This window comes from Sus scrofa, chromosome 2 (genome assembly GCF_054392235.1).
Source record: "Sus scrofa isolate SSC_HxYL_T2T_F1_AM1 chromosome 2, Sscrofa_HxYL_maternal_Yorkshire_Landrace_v2.0, whole genome shotgun sequence".
Lineage (NCBI taxonomy): Eukaryota > Metazoa > Chordata > Mammalia > Artiodactyla > Suidae > Sus > Sus scrofa.
Genome location: NC_139384.1, coordinates 44,637,733 through 44,656,270, shown reverse-complemented (window position 1 = coordinate 44,656,270; position 18,538 = coordinate 44,637,733). Strand labels below are relative to the sequence as shown.

At 53.9% G+C, this 18,538-nt stretch overlaps 1 protein-coding gene across 2 annotated transcripts in view; it reads left to right on the top strand.

Annotated features, from left to right (window-relative positions):
• The window catches only part of OTOG (otogelin), a 93,419-nt gene extending 76,756 nt beyond the window's left edge, over nucleotides 1–16,663 (top strand). For both annotated transcript variants that reach the window (XM_085011823.1, XM_085011824.1), the window contains exons 41-56: nucleotides 699–919; nucleotides 1,136–1,274; nucleotides 2,639–2,833; nucleotides 3,031–3,243; nucleotides 3,829–3,933; nucleotides 4,094–4,201; nucleotides 5,164–5,265; nucleotides 6,026–6,124; nucleotides 7,775–7,815; nucleotides 9,156–9,231; nucleotides 9,330–9,508; nucleotides 10,491–10,595; nucleotides 10,740–10,859; nucleotides 12,103–12,148; nucleotides 14,961–15,040; nucleotides 15,156–16,663. In XM_085011823.1, coding sequence (XP_084867949.1) covers nucleotides 699–919; nucleotides 1,136–1,274; nucleotides 2,639–2,833; nucleotides 3,031–3,243; nucleotides 3,829–3,933; nucleotides 4,094–4,201; nucleotides 5,164–5,265; nucleotides 6,026–6,124; nucleotides 7,775–7,815; nucleotides 9,156–9,231; nucleotides 9,330–9,508; nucleotides 10,491–10,595; nucleotides 10,740–10,859; nucleotides 12,103–12,148; nucleotides 14,961–15,040; nucleotides 15,156–15,356 — 2,030 coding nt within the window. In that variant the 3' untranslated portion in view covers nucleotides 15,357–16,663. The remainder of the gene's footprint in view (nucleotides 1–698; nucleotides 920–1,135; nucleotides 1,275–2,638; nucleotides 2,834–3,030; nucleotides 3,244–3,828; nucleotides 3,934–4,093; nucleotides 4,202–5,163; nucleotides 5,266–6,025; nucleotides 6,125–7,774; nucleotides 7,816–9,155; nucleotides 9,232–9,329; nucleotides 9,509–10,490; nucleotides 10,596–10,739; nucleotides 10,860–12,102; nucleotides 12,149–14,960; nucleotides 15,041–15,155) is intronic.
• The last annotated feature ends 1,875 nt before the right edge of the window (nucleotides 16,664–18,538 follow it).

Here is an 18,538-nt window from a genome sequence, read left to right as displayed (position 1 = left end):
AGGAGTCAGGCGGGTTTTACGAATCTGACCTGGAAGTGGTGTCCATTACCTTCACTCACGTTGTGCTATTGGTGGGGACTCCCCACATGGCCTCAGCAGCCGCTAGAGAGCCTGGGAGAAGTAGGTTAGTGGGCCACCCAGGGACACCAGGGGACAGGTCTTATAATTAGCCAGCAATCCCTACTAAAGTAGATTTTTTTGGAGTAACTTTTAATTTTGATGTAATGTTAAACTTAGAAGTTGCGAAAATAGTATAAGGAACTCCCATGTACTTTTTACCCAGATTTGCCAAAAAGTGTTCACATTTTGCCCCATTTGCTTTTCTTTTTCTCTCTCTCTCCAAATATATATATATATGCGCATTTGTATATATGTAGATATAAATTTTTATATTTGCACTTTTCTATGCATATGCGGTTTCTATAAATGCACTTTTTTTCTGAACCATTTGAAAGTACGTTTGAGGCATCGTGTCCCTTCATCCCTAGATACTTTGGTGTGTATTTTCTAACAAAGACAGTTTCTTACACAGTGGATTTCTTAGCTTCTCTGTGCCTTATTTTTTCCCATCTATAAAATGGGGTTATAGTAATATCAGCCTCAAAGGGTTATTGTGAGGAATATTCAGTGTGGCAGCTGGGAACCTGGGAGTGCTGGAGAGTATTAAGGCCACTGGGGGGTAATTCTGCCCCTTTCAGGTATCTGTGATGGGGATGCAGCCAACGACCTCACCCTGGAGGATGGTTCTGTGCTGGGTGAGGCCGAGGACCCTGCTCCCTTTCTGGACAGCTGGCAGGTGCCCAGCTCCCTGACCTCCATGGGCCAGACCCGCTTCCGCCCGGACAGCTGTGCCACGGCCGACTGCTCACCCTGCCTGCGCATGGTGTCCAACCGCACTTTCAGCGTCTGCCACCGCTTCGTAGGTGCCACCTGGGTCCAGCGTGGGGGGACCTCCTGGGCTGGGGGCTGGGAATGGCAGCACCTGCCTCCAGAGAGTGAGTTCCCCAGAGGTATTGATCCTGGGACAGATCAGGAGCCTGCAGAAGCTCCCCATCATTCCTGGGCTGGGCTGGGAAGAGCTGAGCCTGGGATGTGGGGAATCGGGGTAGGCATCACTGTCTGATGCATGGCCCAGGTGCCCCCGGAGTCGTTCTGTGAGCTGTGGATCCGGGACACCAAGTATGTGCAGCAGCCCTGCGTGGCACTGACTGTGTATGTGGCCATGTGCCACAAGTTCCACGTGTGCATCGAGTGGCGACGCTCCGACTACTGCCGTGAGTTGTGGGGGCGGGGGGCTCCTCCACTGCTTCTGTGGCTCTCACCCCTCACCCTTGTTAGAGTGGGAGAAAGGCTCACAGACCCGAGTCCGAATCTAAGCTTTCCCAGGTTTAACTTTTCATCTGACCACTTATTGATATTAATTAATAAACTTATAAATATTTTAGGAGTTCCCATCTTGGCTCAGTGGAAATGAATCTGAGTACTATCCATAAGGACGAAGGTTCGATCCCTGGCCTCACTCAGCAGGTTAAGGATCTGGCGTTGCTATGAGCTCTGGTATAGGTGACAGATGCAGCTCGGATCCCAAGTTGCTGTGGTGTAGGCTGGCAGCTACAGCTTCAATTCAACCCCTAGCCTAGGAACTTCTATATCCCATGGGTGTGGCCCTAAAAAGACAAAAAAAAAAAGCAATAGAATGAAAAATACTAGTGTGTACTGTACCTAGAAAGGTTAAGCATTATTTTGTGAAAAAGTTTTTTGTTTCAATAAATCAGTGATTCTCAAACCCAGCTACCCTTTGAAATCACCCAGGAAACTTCAGAAAGTATTAATGCTTGGGCCCCACCATCAGAAAGGCTAATCCAGTTGGCCTGGGGCAAGGTCCCAGCCACGGTGTTGCAAAAGCTCCCAGTGATTTTTTTTGGGGGGGAAGGGGGCACACCCGCAGCATGTGGAGGTTCCCAAGGCTAGGAGTCAAATTGGAGCTGTAGTCACCAGCCTACACCACAGCCACAGCAATGCCAGGTCTGATCCGTATCTGTAACCTATACCGCAGCTCATCGGCAACACCAGATCCTTAACCCACTGAATGAAGCCAGGGATCGAACCTACATCCTATGGATACTAGTCAGATTGGTTTCCACTGAGCCATGAGGGGAATTCCCTCCCAGTGATTCTTTTGTAGTCAGGCTGGAGGACCACTGTTTTACACGCACGTGCGTTTTGGACGACAATGTAAGATCTAGTTTTTACAGTCAAGAAAGTTTGAAAACACAGATCTACAGCAAGGGGTTGGCACATGTTTTCTGTAAAGGACCAAAGAGTAAATATTTGAGGCTTTGGGGGGCATATGGTCTCTGTCACAATTACCCAGCTCTGTTCTTGTAGTACAAAAGCAGCCAGATATAATAGCTATATGAATGGGCATGGCTGTTTCAATAAAACTTTATTTGCAGAAACAGGCAGCAGGCCACATCTGGGCTGTGGGCTGTGCTTTCCTGGCTCCTGGTCTAGAGGAAGGAGGCAATGACATTAAACCCCTTTGCACTTTCTGCTGAGACACACATGATGCTCTGAGCTCCCTCCTCACCCAGGCCTGGGGTCTGAGCTAGGCCTGGTGTCCGCTGTGCCCCTGCAGCCTTCCTGTGCTCCAGCGACTCCACATACCAGGCCTGTGTGGCAGCCTGTCAGCCCCCCGAGACGTGCCAGGATGGGCTGCTGGGCCCACTGGACCCAGAGCAGTGCCAGGTGCTGGGCGAGGGCTGCGTCTGCTCTGAGGGCACCATTTTGCACCGGCGCCACTCAGGGCTCTGCATCCCCGAGGAGAAGTGTGGTAGGTTCCTCCTTTGCCCCCACAGGGCCTCCTCAACCTCGGGTCTCCTTCACCCTCCAGCTGCCCCTGGCCCAGGCCCACTGCATCCTTCCAGGGCTGCTCTGTGTGGTCAATTTCCCAGGGAGGGTCTTCCCTGGGACCGTCTGGATCTCCCCACCCTCCTCAGGCCCCTGCACCCCGCCATGCCCCCTCCACAGCCTGCACGGACAGCATGGGGGTGCCGCGGGCCCTGGGGGAGACCTGGAACAGTTCCCTCAGTGGCTGCTGCCAGCACCAGTGCCAAGCTCCGGGCACCATCGTCCCTGTGGACCTGGGCTGCCCGGACCCCCGCCCTGAGAGCTGCCCACGCTTCGGGGAGGTGGCTTTGCTCCTGCCCACCGAGGACCCCTGCTGCCTGGGGACTGTTTGTGGTGAGTCCCAACCTGCACTTCCCTGGACATTAATTGTAGGATGCTTAAAAGACTCCAGCTCTGCCTCTTGACCTTGATGGATAGAACAAAGCCGGGGGAAATGGAAGTGTCTTATGCGGGCTGTGTTGGAGGAATGGAGGACCCACCTGGGAGGCAGGAGCTGTGCCCTAGGAATCAGTGTGGGCTTAAAGGCACAGGCTCTGGAGCCAGGCAGCCTGGTGGATGCTCCCTCCACCACCTTGCAGCCCCAGCAGGTCATTTACCATCCGCCCACCAGGCCTTGATCAATTCTCCTGTAACATGAGGCTGATGCTAGTACCCACCTTCTGGGTTATTGTGAGAATTATAGAAATCGATACTGATCTAGAACAGCAGTAGATACACGGCCCATCTCAATGTGTTAACTCCTATTGCTCTTCTGTCTTAGTCCTGGACCCTCTGTGTGACCTTTAGAGGCCCCTTCCAAGAATATGGGTCCTGGGGATGGGAAAAGGACTGGGGGCCGTATGTCCATGGGCTGGGCAGTGCTGGAGGCTGGGGATAGTCCTGGTCTCTAGGTGACAGACCCTGTGGTCCCCTGGCCAGTGTGTAACCAGACTCTGTGTGAGGGCCTTGCCCCCACCTGCAGCCCAGGCCACCGGCTCCTCACCCACTTCCAGGAGGACTCCTGCTGCCCCAGCTACAGCTGCGGTGAGAGCTCTAGGGGCAGGGGAGTGGGATACCTACCCCCCCGGGGGTGGGGACGCCCTGCAGCTGTGGTAGGGGCCTGGGTCCTGGCTGGAGACTAAAGCAGAGCTATGGAAGCCAGTCAAGGTCTGCTCCCCGCGCCTACACTCCATCCTTTCCCCAGAGTGTGACCCAGACCTGTGTGAGGCAGAGCTGGTCCCCAGCTGCCGCCAGGACCAGATTCTGATCGCCGGCCGCCTGGGGGATTCGTGCTGCACCTCCTACTTCTGCGGTGGGTGGATGAGCCATCGGGTGTCGGCATGCACGCCTGCATCACAGCCACCTCCTTGCTCACCCCTGCTTCCCTGGGTGGTTGGGAGGGAAGGGTGGGGATCTTCGGGTGGGGTGGGCATAGGTAGAAGGGTAAGATCCCTGTCCAGAAAGAAGTGGAGGAGGGAGAGGAGACCAGTCCCTCCTTCACCCTATAGATTACTGAGCATGAGAAGATCATTGCTTGTTCAAGAATATAGGTGGAGGGAGTCCCTGTTGTGGCTCAGCAGAAACGAATCCAACAAGGATCCATGAGGGTGCAGGTTTGATCCCTGGCCTCACTCAGTGGGTCAGGGATCTGGTGTTGCTGTGAGCTGTGGTGTGGGTCTCAGATGCAGCTCGGATTCTGCGTTGCTGTGGCTGTGGTGTAGGCAGGCGGCTACAACTCCAATTTGACCCCTAGCCTGGGAACTTTCTATAAGCCGTGGGTGTGGCCCTAAAAAGCAAAATAAATAAATAAATAAATTAATTAATTAATAGAATGTAGGTGCATGTAAGGGAGAATTTCCGAGTTCTGTCTCCAGGACAGGTCACATGGGACAACAGAACACTGTTAATGAACCAAACTCAGGTCTGCTCACCTCGTCGCAGTAAAGCCAACCTACTAACACCAGGCTGTGGTGAAGGGACATGCAGCTTTTACTGCCAGCACTAAGCAAGGAGTTCAGGTCTTCTGAGAATTAGCTGCCCATTCTTCTTGCTTGGCGCCTGCAGCAAAGACTGCACTTTCCTTCACCACAAGCTGGCTGTCAGTAGATTGGCTTTCCTGCCTGAGGGCAAGCAGACCAGAGTTTGGTTTGGTGACCCTTGAGTCTGGCTCCTGTCACGCCTGGGGTTTAGGTATCTTCCCCAGCAACCTGCTCTGCATCAGGCTCCCCAGAAGGAGCACTGCCTGTGACTGTGGTGGCCCCTCTCTCTCCTCAGCCTGTGGCGACTGTCCAGATCCCATCCCTGAGTGTCAGGAAGGGGAGGCACTGACCGTGGACAGGAACACCACGGAGCTCTGCTGCCCTCTGTACCAGTGTGGTGAGTCCTGCTGGACCTGGGGGCCGGAGCTGGAAACCTCTCCGGGGACCTTCACAAAGTCCTCATGCGGGGCCAATGGGCCTCCAACAGGGGAAACAGGGAGCCCCTAGTGGTGAGTTCTGGTAAAGCCGTGGAAGGAGGCCCCACCCATGAAAACAGGGCCAGGTCCTGGCAGCTGGATAGTGGAAGTCTGGGCTGTCACACAGACAGCTCTGGGGCTTCCTAAGGAAGGTCCCCGTCCCTTCTATGGAGGCCCCCAAGAGCCAGGGGAAAGCCTGGGTGGAGAGACAATTGCTTAGGCCACTCCAGTCCTCCCAGGCTCCATCCATAGGCCTCATTCTCTGACCGACCCAGGGCCCCTGCCACTGTTACCATAGTACCTGCACAAGGCTACAATTTGAAGCTTCTGAAGCTCTTTTATTTTGCAGTGATTAAATAAAGCGAGCCCATTCTGGTATTTGTAGAGGACATCACACTAGTATATACTATACGATGCACCTTAACACAGGGTGCACTGTACCTTAGCAGTACCTAATAAGCATAGTACCACCAGCATCATGGACTCTGGGCAAACCTCATGGATGAAATGAACAAAAGGGTTAAATTTAAATATGACTTAATTTACGGAGTTCCTGTCATGGTGAAGCAGAAATGAATCCAACCAGGAACCATGAGGTTGTGGGTTGGCCAGTGTGTTTCTGAGGCCTCCTGCTCCAAGGTGTCTGTGGCTGATGTGTCTCCTGCCTCCCCTCCCACGCAGTGTGTGAGAGCTTCCGCTGCCCCCAAGTGCACTGTGGCCTGGGCACTGCCCTGGTGGAGGTGTGGAGCCCGGACCGATGCTGCCCCTACAAGTCCTGTGGTAAGTCCCTGGGGAGGGGAGTAGGGATGCCCCTCCCCAAAGGCAGAGATCCAGGGCCCCAGCGGAGAGAGGAGCCAGGTCCACCATCCTCTGTGTGGCTCGGATGACGTCCCTCCACAGTCACCAGAGGGGAGCCACCAAAATGGCCTTCCTCCCTACTGCCTCTGTGCCCTGAGGGCTGAACCTCAGTCTCCCCAGGATTAAAAAATGGGAAAAAAGCAAGTTCCCTGTTCCAAAAAGGAACTTTTCCACCTTAAATAGTCTTTATCGCCAGCATAAACACGATCTTGTTCTAATTCATCTCAAAACTTTTGGGAAGCAGGTGGGAGTGGTGGTGAGCCATGAACACCAGCAAGCTTTATTTAAAAATGTGTTTCAGGGAGTTCCCGTCTTGGCGCAGTGGTTAACGAATCCGACTAGGAACCATGAGGTTGCGGGTTCGGTCCCTGCCTTTGCTCAGTGGGTTAACTATCCGATGTTGCTGTGAGCTGTGGTGTAGGTTGCAGACGCGGCTCGGATCCTGGGTTGCTGTGGCTCTGGTGTAGGCCAGGGGCTACGGCTCCGATTGGACCCCTAGCCTGGGAACCTCCATATGCCGCAGGAGCGGCCCAAAGAAATAGCAAAAAAAAAGACAAAGAAAATAAATAAATAAATAAAAATAAAAATGTGTTTCAAAAGAGAGTTGAGGAGATCCCACTGTGGCACAGCGGAAACAAATCCAACTAGTATCCATGAGGATGCAGGTTCAATTCCAGGCCTCTCTCAGTTAAGGATCTGGTGTTGCCTTGAGCTGTGGTGTAGGTCGCGGATGTGCTCAGATCCCAAGTTGCTGTGACTGTGGTGTAGGCCGGCAACTATCACTCTGATTTGACCCCTAGTCGGGGAACTTCCATATGCTGCTGGTGCAGCCCTAAAGAGCAATTTAAAAATTAAGTAAATAAAGAAGGGTCGAGAAACTCTGTTTTGCATCTGGATATTTGGCTTGCTTTTTCCAGGCCTCACTAGAACATAAACTTCACGAGGGCAGACATTTTAGTCTGTCTTATCCATGGCTTTATCCCCAGAGCACAGAAAAATCTCGTCATATAGGAGCTTAAAACTATTTGCCGCATGAGTGGATGACTCTGAAGTGTGCTTCACAGTCACTGTGACCTTGACTTCTCTCCTCCACCTGAAGCTAGAGCTGGTGGAACCCCCAAGTCAGTCAGTAGTGCCTCTGCAGACGGCTCCCTCTCAGCTTAGAATTTGATCTGCTCACAGGCAAAGGCTCTGAGAGGAACTCAGCTTGCTGAGTATACATTTGGGAAATGCAGATGGTCAGAAATTCCATCCTTGCCATGTCCCTTCTGGGAGAGGCCCCACTCTGCTCTGGAATGGGCATCCTGGGAGGAATGCAGCCCAGGGGACAAAAGCAACCCTTTTTGGGATTGATCCATCTACCTGGCTGTCCTCCCTGCATAGTTGATGTGGAGTTTGGCATCAGAACCCATCACTGCCCCACCTGCCCAACCAGGGGAGCTTCAGCCCCCATGCAGGGATGGAGGGAGGCTAGGGGAGGGGCTGCACCCTCAGTGAGGGGTCTGGGAAGCCCAGAGGACTCCCACCTGGACATTTCTGGTGAGGTGGGTCCCGGCCCCTCCTGTTTTTCAGAGTGTGACTGTGACACAATCCCGGTGCCCCGGTGCCATCTGGTATGAAGACCCCGCCCCTCCACACTCCCCCTGGTCTGCCCCCCCCCTTTCCTTTTCTCTCTCCCCCAGTCTTTTGGAGACCCTATTCCTTTCATCTACGGCTAAGAGTGTTGAGTTACAAGTCAGCACTCTCATCCCAAGCTCTGCACGCTGGGCAGGGGGCCGTCGCTTGTAAAATGGGCCTGATCATGCTTCCGGGTGGTGAGGATTAAGTACCACAGTGATGATGATGATAGCGGGGGTGGTGATGAGGATGCTGGAGGTGATGACAGTGGGGATGATGGGGATGGGGAGAGGTGAGGACGGTGAGGAAGACAGTGGCGATGGTGGGGGTGGCTGCGCCATGAGGAGGAGGATGATAATCCTAACAGTAGCTGATGTTTATTGAGAGCTCACTATATGCCAGGAGCCTCCCGAGGCCTTTTGTGTATATTATCATATTAATTCTCACAACAACCCAACAAGATTGAGTCTGGGCTTATCCCAATTATACAAACAAGGAAACTAAGGTTAAGGTCACGTACCTAGTAAATCGCAGAGCCAGGACTGGAACTCAGGAAATCTGACCTCAGAGAACATGACCTTAACCACCAGGCTTCTCCACCAAAAGAAATGTATATACTTTAAGAAATGTAAAGTTAGGCTTAAAATTATGTTTTTTTACATAATTTTCTGGATTCTAAGTGGCCCCTTCCCCCAGCACATATTTCCTTTCATTCCATCCTCTTTTTTCTTTTCTTGTCTTTTAGAGCCACACCCACAGCATATGGAGGTTCCCAGGCTAGGGGTCCATTCGGAGCTATAGCCACCAGCCTATGCCACAGCCACAGCCACGCCAGATCTGAGCCACGTCTGCGACCTACATCACAGCTCACGGCAACGCCAGATCCTTAACCCACTGAGTGAGGCCAGGGATCGAACCCGCGTCCTCATGGATGCTAGTCAGGTTCGTTAACCGCTGAGCCACAATGGGAACTCCCCATCCTCTTTTAACTGGTAAAGAAAGAAGGGAAGCCCCCAGCAAGGCTCTGGGCCAGTAGCCAGGCAGGGGTCCCTCCTTGATGTGACCAGCAGGTGCTCAGAATGACAGGAGAGGCCTGAGGCCCAGGAGAAGACACTGGGGAGGCTTGGGAGCCACACCAGGCATTTGTCTCTCCGGGGAGGGTGACTGAGCTCATAGGGAACCCGGAGCCCCCCTCCCACCCCGACCCCGGCTAACAGGCTCACAGGCCTGCCAACTGCACGGAGAGACTGACAGAAGGAAGCCAGGGGACAGGCTGCTCCTGAGGGCAGGGCTGGTCCTCCCCACCCCGGGGCGCTGACCACCCCTGCCCACCCAGTGGGAGAAGTCGCAGCTGGACGAGGCATTCATGCACAGTGTGGAGAATGTGTGTGGCTGCGCCAAATACGAGTGCGGTGAGTCGGGAGAGGGAGCCGAGGGTGGGCCAGCCAGGCCATGGCTCGCGTGGGTGCTGGCCCCTCAGTGACTGTGGCCACCTTGCATGCCTATCCAGTGAAGGCCCCCGTGTGTCTGAGCCGCGAGCTGGGGGTGATGCAGCCCGGCCAGACAGTGGTGGAGCTCTCTGCGGACGGCGTGTGCCACACCTCCCGTTGCACCGACCTGCTGGATCCTCTCACCAGCTTCTACCAGATCAACACCACCTCTGTGCTGTGTGATGTCCACTGTGAGGCGGTAGGGGCAGCAGCGCGGCGGGGGAGGGGTGGTAGGGGTGGGACAGGAGGACTGGCCCACAGACCCTCGGTGCTTGAGAATCAGCTCTGAGCTTCAAACTGGCCCAAGCTCTTAGGACGAGTCTAGAGAGTGGGCATGAGGGGTCCTCGGAGACCTTGATGGAAAGTGCTGAGAACGGGGCTGGGTTAGGAGAGTCCAGGGAGAAGAGCAGCAAGAGACAAAGCCTAGAAAAAGGTGGGCATTTGACAGAGAAAATACACCTTTAAAAAAAAATTTTTTTTTCATCTTTGGCTGCCCCACGGCGTATGGAACTCCCGGGCCAGGGATCAGATCCGAGCCACAGTCACGACCTAAGCTGAAGTTGCTGTAATGCTGGATCCTTAACCCACTGTGCCAGGCTGGGGCTCGAACCCATGTCCCAGGGGCTCCCAAGACTCCACCGATTCCATTGCACCACAGCGAGAGTTCTGAAAAATACACATTTATTATGCCTGGCGCATTCCCTATCCTCTTGGTCTGTTTGTGTTGCTACTGATTGTTGAGTGCTTCTACATGGCCTGTACCTGGCATGACTGACTTCTAGAAAGGGCTAAATAAGTATTAGCTGAATAAAAAGGATTGGAATTAATCCCATTTTTCAGATAAGAAAACTGAAGTTTAGGAAGGCCCAGCCATTTGTCAAAATTTCCACAGGCACTGGGACTCAAACTAAAGTCTATCTGGAACCCAAACCGGCCCCCTTAATTACCAGCAATGCTGTGTTTGTTCCCTGGGGCCTAGAAACTGCTGAAAGGGAGGCTCAGGGTTGACAAAAGCATGACTTGCCTGCCTGAGATAGAAGGAGGCTGAGAGCTTCCTTTCCAAGCATGTACAGGGGCCCCTCTCTGGGTTCTGGGTTCAGAGGCAGATAGACAGTGGGAGAGGCAGGTGGGTGGAGGTGGGTGGGTGGCTGAGGCCCATCGGGTCCCACCCTGCCCTGCAGAACCAGGAGTATGAGCACCCAAGGGACCTGGCAGCCTGCTGTGGCTCCTGCAGGAACGTGTCCTGCCTCTTCACCTTCCCCAATGGCACCACCTCCCTGTTCTTGGTATGTCACCCCTTAACTGCATATTGGGAAGGTGTCCCAAGAGGGGACAGCTGGGACAGGGCCACTGGGTACAAATGGGGTTCTGGGCAGTGCCAGGTCCTGGGCTGCACCTGTCTTTAGACCTGTGACCTCTGTGCCCGCCAGCCCGGGGCATCCTGGATCGCAGACTGCACCCGCCATCACTGCAGCAGCACGCCGCTGGGTGCCGTGCTCGTCCGCTCGCCCATCAGCTGCCCACCGCTCAACGAGACAGAGTGTGCCAAGGTCAGTGCTGGCCCCCTCCCCCCGCAGCACAGCCTCAGGCCAGGGGCATCAGCTGTCTTTGTGGTGGCAGCAGGTAGCGGCAGGGGTGTCTTGGGTGGGGTTTGGGTAGAAAGAGGGGGTTCCCTGGAGCCTGGACCTGCCCTGCCCGGCCCCCCTCCAGCTCCACATCTCCCCATGTACCTTTGCTCTGACCACATCACACCATTTTCTCACATCACACAGCCTTGCCCAGATGCACACAGATACACTGTTGTAGGCACATATACACACCAGCACGGGCAGTCAGCTATTCACAGGCACCACATACTCCACAGGGATGTCAACACCTCGGCCAGCCGGTGCATACACCACGCACCTTCACACACAAAGACACGCTGGGACACAATGCACCACGCAGATGCAAGGTTCAGTCCTGCAGTGGGCTAACAGGTGCCAGCACTAGCATAAACAGCTGTCGCTATGGGCATATCTCAGGGAAAAAGGATTTCCTGGAGAGTTTGGAGGTTCTTGTTGAATTAGTAGAGTTCCTGACGTTAATATTGGGCATTCAGATATTTCTGGTCTTACCTTGAAAATAGTTACACATAGCCTATCATACTCTCTCACACACACCCGGACATAGGCATGCAAACTCACACATGTACACACACGTATGTGCTCACAAAGTCATACACACATACTGAGACCCATGTGGGTCTCACACATACACACACACTTATTTATAAAGAACTGTCACATCCACTGTTTTACCCATTTCATAGCAGAGGAGGGGGGCTCTCAGGGATCATTGCCCCCATTTTAGAGATGAGAAAACTAAGTCCAGGGGGAAGAGGTAGCTTATCCAGGGCTAAGATAGAGCCCAGACCACTGACCTAAATGGGTCAGCCCATCCTGACCCTTCGTGCAGGAAACACTAAGGGGGATGATGCAAGGGGGGTGCATAAGGAGTGCTGCCCTTGGAAAGCCAGGAGCCCTGCACCATCTTAACCCAGCCTCCAACCTCACTGGTGGCCGTGGCAGTCTTAGTGCCAGTGTCTCAACCAGTCAGGTGAGCCCCTGTGCCCAGCCCAGGGGCTCCTCCCCCTCCGGCCAGGGCCTGATGGACAACAGGGCTTGGAACTCCCGCTCTGGAGCATCATGGGAAGAAGGGAGTCAAGACTCTTGCAATCTCTTTGCTTCTTGCTGGGATCTTGGCTCCTGGCCTAGGACAGGGTCTCCCATCCATATCCTCCTCTCCCTCTAGGTTGGGGGCTCGGTGGTACCTTCCTTGGAAGGATGCTGCAGGACATGTGAGTGGGCATGGTAGAGGTCCGGGTGGGGGCTCTGGTGGGGGGACAGGGTGTCATGTCAGGGCTCAGAGGGCCGGGTTCCTGGCCTGGCACTTCCGGTGGTGGCTCTTCAGGGGTGAGTAGATGAAGGAATAACACCTCCGCCATGGGGCTTAGGGCCCCAGAACAGATGACAGGTGGGCAGGGGCCATGCTCATGTCCTTGTCCCAAGAAAAGCCCTCCGCTTCCTATTGGAGACAGGGGACCTTGAGATGTGGGGTTCAGGAGGTCAGCAGCTCACTGCTGCTCTCCCTCCTTCCTGCCCAGCCAGGGTCCCCTGCTCGGCCCAGATGGCCTCCACATGAGTTCTCCCTGTGGTCAGGAGCTCTGTCTTGGAGGTGCCTCCTGGGTGGGCCTCGGGCCCGTTTGGCTCCCTGATTGAGCCTGAATGAGAGCTCTGTGCATCTGTCCTCACACCCAGGCCCTGGAACCTGCGTCCTCAACCAGATGTGCACACATGTACCAATCAGCCTTAGGAACTTTGCCCACTTGTCCCCCCTCCCCCAGGGCCCTCGACCCTTCCTTGGAGGGATGTAGAATTTGGGACCCTTTTATGTCCACCTCACAAATTCCAAGGAAACTGGGCTCAGTGCCTCAATGGCTGATCTCTGACCCATAACTCATGTTCCCTGAATGTCCGGTGTGCTCCCTGTGACCTGTGACCCCTGTCCCTCTCCCCAGGTTCCCTGGGGACCCTGTTTCCCGTGGTCCCTGTTAGCCCTGCCTCTCCTCCACGGGTTAGTGTCCACTGCCACCCAGGTACTCCTCTCGGAAGCCCATGGGACTGGAAACGTGCAGCCGCGTTGCTGATTCCAACAATGTCACTTCTGCTAGGTGGCCCCGAGCTCTGGGGTGTAGGGGAGGGAAGGGTGGTGCCCCTGCTCCCTGCCTCTGGCAAAGGCCATCGGGCCAGCAGTGCATGCCAGGTAGCAAGCTGCACCCCGGGCTTGCATGGGAATGCTTCGGCAGTGCCCGCTCTGCTGGCGCTCAATGCCCACCAATGCCCAGTGCCACCATTGCTTTGCTCCCGCTGGTCACTCACCCACTCTCAGTCTAGGGCCCTGAGGAAAGCTCTTGGTTCTCCCACCTCCTGGGAGCAGAGAAAGGAAAAAAAGTGAACTTGGCTCTGGCCAGGAGTCCTTCAGCCTGTGTGGTAGGAAACCAACTGTGCTGAAACCCAGAGGCCAGAAGAGAAGATCCCACCCCATTTCCCACAGGCACCCTGGGGTCACGGGGGCATCTATGCATCCTGCAAATATTTATTTAGCACCAGTACACCAGGCATTGTTCAGCCACACCTGCAGCATATGGAGATTCCCAGGCTAGGGGTCGAATCGGAGTCACAGCTGCCACCCTACACCATAGCCACAGCAACGTGGGATCCTTAACCCACTGAGTGAGGCCAGAGATCGAACCCGCATCCTCATGGATCTTAGTCATGTTTGTTAACCACTGAGCCACAAAGGGAACTCCGATGTTCTAGGCACGTTAGACACAGCATAAATGACACAGCCTCATGGAGCTGAAGTTTTTGTGGGAGAGACAGAATAGCAAGTGAAATTACAATAGGATGAATGTATCTGGCTTTATGAAGGCTGAAACTTATGCAACTGATGGGATCTTCATTAAGAAAAGAACACAAATTTAGAAATCCACATCGAGGTATGAAAGGAAGGACTTATGTGGAATGAGAGGACTCACCACAAACTGTAGAAGGAACCCGTGCAAAAGAAGTCCCTAAAGTTTAAGTGTCAACAGCATCATAGCAAGTGTTTCTCTCATAGGATGGTGACAGTGCCCTGGATAGAAATAAGGAAAGGAGGGGTCAGGGAGGGAGGCTGAGTGGAGAGATGAAATTGCAATTTCTTTTTTTTTTCCCCTGTTCCCTCTGGATTTTTTTATTTTTTATTTTTTTAATTTAATTTTTATTTTTTAATTGTAATCAATTGTTATTTCCCCAATACATTTTTTTTCTACTGTCCAGCAAGGTGACCCAGTTACACATACATGTATACATTATTTTTCTCACATGATCATTCTCCATCATAAGTAATCAGACATAGTTCCCAGTGCTACACAGCAGGATCTCATTGCCAATCCATTCCAAAGGCAATAGTTTGCATCTATTAACCCCAGGCAATTTCAGGAAGGGGATCCAGGAAGTGCCTTGGTGAGGAAATATTTCAGCAGGTGAGGATGTGAATGAGCCATGCGATTGGCTGTGGGAGGCGTGGCCCAGGCAGAGGAACTGCATGCTTAGCCATTTCCAGCCGTGTGAGGTGGATGAATCCCTGATCCTGTCCTGTTTGACAGCCCTGGAAACTGAGTGATCCTGGCTGTGTGCAAGCATCACGTCAGGGACCAGAGCTTCATCAGGAAATGGCAGAATCTTCATGCTCGAACCCTCTCAAACGCTAAAGCTGAGAGCAGGGAGAGGCCACCCTCAGGGTTGCCAGTGGATAAGAGACAGGCATTGGGGCTAGGGTGGAGAGGCAGTCTGCCTTGTCCCTTGTCCTCTTCCCAAGCCAGTGCCCCCAGGCCATCCCAGGGATCCCTCTCTGCCTCACCCATCTCCCCTGCCTTCCCGCCTCCACCTCCTTCCAAGGCACTGAGTTAAAAGGCTTTGCCTCCGATGGGGAGGGGCTCTAATGCATGGGCACTAACGCTGGTGGAGGGGCCCTCCAGCATGACACTAACTGCCCCAGTCTGGCCCAGCCTGCCGCCCCAGGAGCACTGCTCAGCTGCGGCAGCCTCACCCACCCTGTTCCCCCAGGTAAAGAGGATGGGCGCTCCTGCAAGAAGGTGACTATCCGCATGACCATTCGCAAGAATGAATGCAGGAGCAACACCCCGGTGCGCGCAGCCTGGCCCCGCGGTGGGGGGGGCGTGGCACAGCCAGAGGTGGGGGTGGAGGGGCTTTGGGGGCTGGAAGCCACGCAGCCTGCCTCACCCTCCTGCGCATCCCCAGGTGAACCTAGTGTCCTGTGATGGGAGGTGCCCGTCCGCCAGCATCTACAACTACAACATCAACACCTATGCCCGCTTCTGCAAGTGCTGCCGTGAGGTGGGCTTGCAGCGGCGCTCCGTGCAGCTCTTCTGTGCCACCAATGGCACCTGGGTGCCCTACACCGTGCAGGAGCCCACCGACTGTGCCTGCCAGTGGTCCTGAGGCCTTGGGGGCTGGGGCTGGCTGGACCACTTTCTGCTTCCAGCGGGCCCAGCGTAGGCGGGGGGCGGGGAACATTGAAGGTGTGGAGAGCTGATAGGTGCTGAGCTTGGAACAGCAGGCAGAGGCACTGAGAGTGACCAGAATGGGCCATCCCAGCCCATGGTGGCTCCCTCTCTGGGCTCCCCCTCTTCTACACATTGGAAAGTGCCACAGCTGGGCACTTGGGGAACTCAGCTCTGGCCCTGGCTTGAGGTCACAAATATGCAGCTCCTGTGGGGCTTTGGTGGAGGAGGTGAGAGCTTTCCTGAGAAGCCAGGACCAGGGCTGGACCCAAGACCCATACCGGAGGGCCCGGGTATGGTGGCCTGTTCCCTTTCTTGGCCCTTTTGACCACAGAAGAACCACAGACAGTGCAAGGGAAGGGGGTTTCATGGCAACATCCAGGTCTGCATATCGTTTCCCAGGGGGACTTCTCAGAAGCAAAGAGGGTGGGTTCCCAGGCCTGCTGTGAGGTCAGACCTGGAGACTGGGGACTGGGCTCAGTGACCCTCAAGTCCCGTAGAGCCCCAAGAGGGACGCCCTGGTATTCTGTTATTGACCTTGTAATTCAGGAAAGGATTTAAAAGAGCAGGACTATGCCTGCTCCGTGTCCATTCCCACTCCCATCCCCCAAACCTGCCTCCCTGGCAGGTGGGCTGGCTTGTGAGGTGTAGGGGGAGGGGATGCCCTCCCAGTGAGGGTCCAGCACAACTCATCCCCGTGTGGATGGGCAGCCCACCCCTCCGAGGGCCCTCAGGTGCCAAGGATACCTTCAGCCTTCAGGGGCAGCCCTTGGCTTCACAATGTGCCTTTTCTCCAAGAACATAGCAGAGTTAGTCTCCGGAAGGGCCCTGAGTGTGAGTTTTGTGGCTCAGCCAGTGCCCAGCTCTCTGCTTCCTGGGACTTCTTGGCAGGAGAACATCAGTCAGTGAAAAATGCAGGCTCTGTGCGTGTGCAGTCGTCTCTGAGCATTTGTCAGAGCCTTGTCTCTGAATCAGTGTCCTTCCCAAAGCCAGGCTTGGGCCCCCTCCACCTCCCAGCCCCCCCATCCCACATGCCACTTTGTGTTGCTGTGTCCAAAGAGCGTGAACATGAGGTTGTTCAGCCCCTAGCCCTGCCCTGTATGCCTGGAGGTGTATGGCTTCCCTCGTGCCCCTAGGAGCGGGGTTGGGGCCCTGTGTCAGGGTGGTCCCCAGCTGTTCCTGCAGCCTCTTTGTGCCTGGATCTGTATTCTGTTTATATATCCAATAAACCACAGGAAGACATCAGGCTTCTGAGCATCTCTGAGGGTCACAGCTCTGCTTTGAATCTGAAGGAGTTTCAGCAATGAAGACAAGACCAAGGAGGTCACCCCAACTTCTCCAACCCCCCCTGGGCCCAGCACAGGTGTCTGCTGCTTAGAATTGAACTGCTAGGAGGCTGGCTCCTAGGGGAGGAGGTGGGAAGAGGAAGAGAACCTTGGAAGCTGGAAAGCTGGCACTCAGGTGACAGGCCTGAGGAGTGGTGCTGACTCTTCGGGCCCAGGTCAGAGGCCTCTCACACAGGATGTGGATGGCTCAGGCCCTCAGAGTAGGTTTCATGTTGGCCTCGCAACATTTCTGTATTTATTTTCCTATTGTTTTCTCATAGAGTTCAGTAAGCTTTGTAGCCGCTGTTGGCTGAACTAGGGTTACGGAGAATCCAGGGATCAGGTTCTTAGTGACCCTTCAACTTTATTTATTTTTTTTGTCTTTTTTGCTATTTCTTGGGCTGCTCCCACGGCATATGGAGGTTCCCAGGCTAGGGGTCTAATCGGAGCTGTAGCCGCCAGCCTCCGCCAGAGCCACAGCAACGCGGGATCCTAGCCGCGTCTGCGACCTATACCACAGCTCACAGCAACGCCGGATCCTTAACCCACTGAGCAAGGCCAGGGACCGAACCTGCAACCTCATGGTTCCTAGTCGGATTCGTTAACCACTGCTCCACGATGGGAACTCCTGATCCTTCAACTTTAAAAGACTGTTGGCACATCTAAGGGACAAGTGGGAGAATGCTTTCCTGGGTTGTCCCTTGTGGGGAGAAGCAGGAGAGGGGAGGTCTGAGGAAGCACCTGCCAATAAGAGGGGGAAACCCCTAGGGCCTGAGTCAATGTGTGAATGCAAGATGCCTGGAGGGGTAGAGCAGCCCCTGGGAAGCTAACACTTGGAAGGCTTGCTTTTTACTTCACAAGTCTGTGTCTCTCCTCATGGCAAATCTGTCTGCTAACATGAGCTCATGAAAAGAGAGCTTTACAGCACCTTAGGAAACACACTTCTAAATAAGCAATGGACTGGAGTTCTTGTTGCAGCTCAGTGGTAATGAACCTGACTAGTATATATGAGGATGAGGGTTCAATCCCTCGCCTTGCTCAGTGGGTTAAGGATCCAGCATTGTCGTGAGCTATGGTGTAGGTCACAGACGTGGCTTGGTCTGGCGTTGCTGTGGCTGTGGGCTGTAGGCAGGCAGCTGCAGCTCTGATTTGACCCCTAACCTAAGAACCTCCATATGCCATGGGTGCGGCTCTAAAAAGACAAAATAAAAATTAAAAATAAATAAGCAAGGGACCAAAGAATAAATCAGAACAGAAACGAGACAATATTATGGTTCTCATGATTATGAAAGTAAAACACATTAAACTTGTGAGATGCAGCTAAAGAAGTACCTAGAGGGAAATTTGTAACCTTAAATGCATACTTTGGACTTCTTAATTTCCTATCATTATAGCCAGAGATGGATGGGCCAAAGCTTCCACACTTCTCCATCACTGATAATTAAAGGCTTGCAATCAGTCATTTTCTCAGCACAATGCACTCCCTAAGTCATATATCAATAGCTTTCCACAGGAACCCTGAACTCAATAGAACGTGACTTTAAATCAACCTTTAAAGGGAACTGATTTAAAAACACCAATTCTATTATAGAGTAAGGGCTTGAGATTAAGACAAAGGTGGTTCTTTAGTCATGGTTGGAATCGCAGTGTTCCTGGCTGTTCAGCCCTTACCTCCCTACCACTCCAAATACATTCGTGTACCAGCAAGCAGTTTTGAGCAGGTCCATCCCTTGTCAGCTGTTATGTAAATGGGCAGAGGGCACCAGCTCAAGCCAGATAGTCTCAGCCTAAATGT